Below are 3,831 nucleotides of genomic sequence, written 5' to 3'. Positions count from 1 at the left end.
GCCCAAAAATTAGTTTTATAGAAAAACTTGAATGAACATTTTAGCCAATTCAATACTTCTCTTCAGTAAAGAACTGGCTGTGTTCTTAAAACAGAGTTTTGGCTATTTCTCTCCAAAACTTTGCCCAATAAATAAATGTATATACAAATATACACACTCATACAGACACATATACAAACATTCACATATTTATATATATGTAGGTGTGACACACATAGAGAGACAATAAGAATTTTCAAGAAACCCTCTATTGTTTTATTATGTGACTCTAAAGACAACATCTCAGTCCAAGGCATCAGAAGGCTCACTGAACTTCCGAGTGTATCTAAGGATGTGAATTAGACCTGTGTTGCCCTTCTACCAGATGCCTCTTCAAGGCCAGCTCTACTCTGCTTTCTCTCTCCCTTTCTCCTAACACCCTATATCACATTTCAGGTACAGCCTGTAGAAGACTCAGCCTCTTTCTCAGCACAGTGCAGGAAGCTTGGTAGAAGTGTTCTTATCTGTTAACACTAATTTAGAGTTATCTTAGGAGGAAAGGAGAAAGAAACGAGTGCCTATTTCAAGTTAATCTCTCATTAAGAATGATGTTCTGCTTCCTCCCAGCTCCACTAAATCCATCTGGGGTAAGCTTGAGATCCAGGAACACACCACCAAAGTACCTGGGGAGTGTAATTTACAATGTGACCCTGGGAGTTTGTTTGTTCTTACTACTTCATGACTTTCATGTGCATGAATCCATCTGGGTATTAAGTCATCACCTGCCAGCTTCTTTTCTCCTGAACATCCATCCCCAGAGTCCAGAGAAATGGAGACAAAAAGTTAAGCAATTTTTGCTCCCCTGCTAGAGTTGGCATCTGTGTTTTGTATGTCCTGGTCCCCTCCCCCTCAGGGACACGCAGGGGATGATCTGGGAGGACTCGGGCAGAGATGAGCATAAAGACTGTACTGCAGGTGCTTACAGTGAGCGGGATCCAGTCCCTGCATCCGCCTGTGTGAAAAAAGCGGGGATAGCTCCTGCAGCTGCAGATCCCCTCATTCAGAGACAGCTGCGGGAGCCAGAGCCTCAGTTTGGATCTTCAAAATCTCTCCTGGCCTCTGTGCTGTTTCCTGTACATGTAAACCTATCTCTGGGTTCAGACCAGTGCCACAGTGAGTAAAGGGCTTTTGGCCAAGTGTGATCATTTAGAGGAGCTGGGATCTGGAGAAAGGAAGGACTCCAGAAATCAGCATACTGAATGGGAAGTTCAGGGCCAGCTTAAAGGCAGGCAGGTTTCTGGGCTTAAGACAGCCTTGGGATTTGCAAAGCTGGGTCATAAGCTGCTCATAGAGAATGATCATGTCTATCATGAATTGTCAGGTAATAGGTATATGCTTTTATGGAACATTTCAGATTCTCCCTTTCTGTCACACTTGTCACTTTGGGTGGCCATGAGGTTGGTGGAATGGTAGCCAAAAAATTAAAGAAGAGTCAAAAGACTTGATTAAATTCCAGAATATACTCTGGATGTTATTCGTAGAGTAATGCATTTTATCCATCCTTTATCCATCCATCCATTCATCCATTCAAGAAATGCACTGTACAAGTGCAGTGGGCCCAGAAGTAACATCTCCTTAGAACCAGGGAAGCAGCCCTACAAGCAGGTAGTGTAGGGCAGGAGTAAGGGATATAACAGAGATCTTTGCCCTGATCATAGATCATCAACAACTTCCATGAATGCTGACCAGATCAGTGATGGCACTCTGCTTATGCCCAGAGTGGAAAAATCTAGATTTTCCTGCATCGTATCAGGAAGGAAAAACTTGGTGCAATTTCTTTTGCTAAAGCTTTAAACCTGGTGAACACAGAAGGAAATATACCTCCTTGAAGTTGCATTTGTACATCTCATTCCCTGTCTTATTGGTGTATTTACTCCATGATCATTTATTGAGCAACTGCTGTGTGCAATGTACTCTGCACAAGCTTTAAAATAAGAGCGAATCAAATGATAAAGTATAAGCAAATGAGAACTGAAGAAATAAGAAAGCAAAATGAGAATGATTTTCTTTAAACCCTTTCTTTAAAATGATTAGTCATCATGGAGAACAATTTATTCTGTGGCTGCCATCTTGACAGTATGAGTATAAACTTTGCAATCAGAGTTAAATAAAATTCTGAAGAAATGGAAATAATACATGACACCCTATGTTCACTGATCCAATTTACAGGAGTCTTTCCGCTTTACTGCGGATTAAAAGACGTGACGTGATGAATTTGCAAACGATTGTTGGCTGAGTCAGCACACAGTACACACCACAGATGCCGTCTTGCTGTTAGTGGCTAATCCAGACCCGCATTTGCTTCTCAGCCCACAGGCACCGCAGCAGCTGTGATCAGCACCGGCACTGTCGCCAGGGTATGGCGGATAATCAGACATGGGTCACAGAGTTCATTCTCCTGGGATTCCCGCTCAGCCCAAGCGTGCAAACGCTCCTCTTTGGGCTCTTTTCCCTGTTCTATGTCCTCACCCTGCTGGGGAATGGCATCATCCTGGGGCTCATCTCACTGGACTCCAGACTGCACACCCCCATGTACTTCTTCCTCTCACACCTGGCCATCGTCGATATTTCATATGCATCAAACAATGTCCCAAAGATGCTGGTGAACCTGCTGAACAAGAAAAATACTATCTCCTTTGTCCCATGCATAATGCAGACCTTTTTATACATGGCTTTTGCACACACCGAGTGTCTCATCTTGGTGGTGATGTCCCATGATCGGTACGTGGCCATCTGCCACCCGCTCCGTTACTCTGTCATCATGAGATGGAGAGTGTGCACTGTTCAAGCTGTCACTTCCTGGGCATGTGGCTCCCTCCTGGCCCTGGTCCATGTGGGTCTCGTCCTGAGGCTGCCCTTCTGTGGGCCTCACGAAATCAACCACTTCTTCTGTGAAATCCTGTCTGTCCTCAAGCTGGCCTGTGCTGACACCAGGCTCAACCAAGCGGTCATCTTTGCTGCTTCCGTGTTGGTCTTGGTCGGGCCCCTCGGCCTGGTGCTGCTCTCCTACACGCGCATCCTGGCCGCCATCCTGAGGACCCGGTCAGGTGAGGGCCGCGGAAAGGCCTTCTCCACCTGCTCCTCCCACCTCTGCGTGGTCGGGCTCTTCTTTGGCAGTGCCATCGTCATGTACATGGCCCCCAAGTCCCGCCACCCTGAGGAGCAGCAGAAGATTCTTTCCCTGTTTTACAGTCTTTTCAACCCCATGCTGAACCCGCTGATCTACAGCCTGAGGAATGCAGAGATCAAGGGTGCCCTGAGGAGAGTGCTGTGGAAGGACAGGCTAATGTGAGGGATGCCAGGGAGAGTCCTGAGGGCGGAAGGTTTGTTCTCTGTGAAACTTAGGAGAACGGCAACGTACCTGCCTTAAAATCTTGTGTCTTAAATCTCTGGCATTGAGAATTTATATTGATCAGATGCTGTTCCTAACTCCTAAAGAATAAGATCATGGAGAATACAGGCCATGAGAGAAGAATCGTGAGATGGTGAATGCATGGCAGAGAGTCATCAATTCTCAGGGCCAGGTCCCAACACTAAGGTCTAGTTTCTTTTCTTTTGAGGTTTCATTGTCTCAAATCTCATCTTAAATTCCACTGCAGTTTCCTTCTCCCTTATGAATATAAGCATATGCATAATAATGTCATAATAAATGCTGCTAAAACAGCACACCTCTAACAAGACAGAATAAACACTGACCTTGGTTAAGCAGGATCCTATTGGGAAATGCAGTAAGAACTATAGAAAGAGCCAACTACTTGGTCTGGAACTTAAAGTCTAAGGAGGATACCATGT

At 45.2% G+C, this 3,831-nt stretch overlaps 1 protein-coding gene across 1 annotated transcript; it reads left to right on the top strand.

The window, feature by feature from the left end:
* The first annotated feature begins 2,398 nt into the window (after positions 1-2,398).
* On the top strand, positions 2,399-3,331 carry LOC110148987 (olfactory receptor 2A5). The gene has a single exon (XM_020911292.2). It carries the CDS (start codon positions 2,399-2,401, stop codon positions 3,329-3,331), a length of 933 nt encoding a protein of 310 aa, XP_020766951.2.
* Positions 3,332-3,831: the final 500 nt, after the last annotated feature.

The sequence above is a fragment of the Odocoileus virginianus genome, chromosome 1 (assembly GCF_023699985.2).
Source record: "Odocoileus virginianus isolate 20LAN1187 ecotype Illinois chromosome 1, Ovbor_1.2, whole genome shotgun sequence".
NCBI lineage: Eukaryota > Metazoa > Chordata > Mammalia > Artiodactyla > Cervidae > Odocoileus > Odocoileus virginianus.
This window is presented reverse-complemented; position numbering and strand designations above follow the sequence as displayed.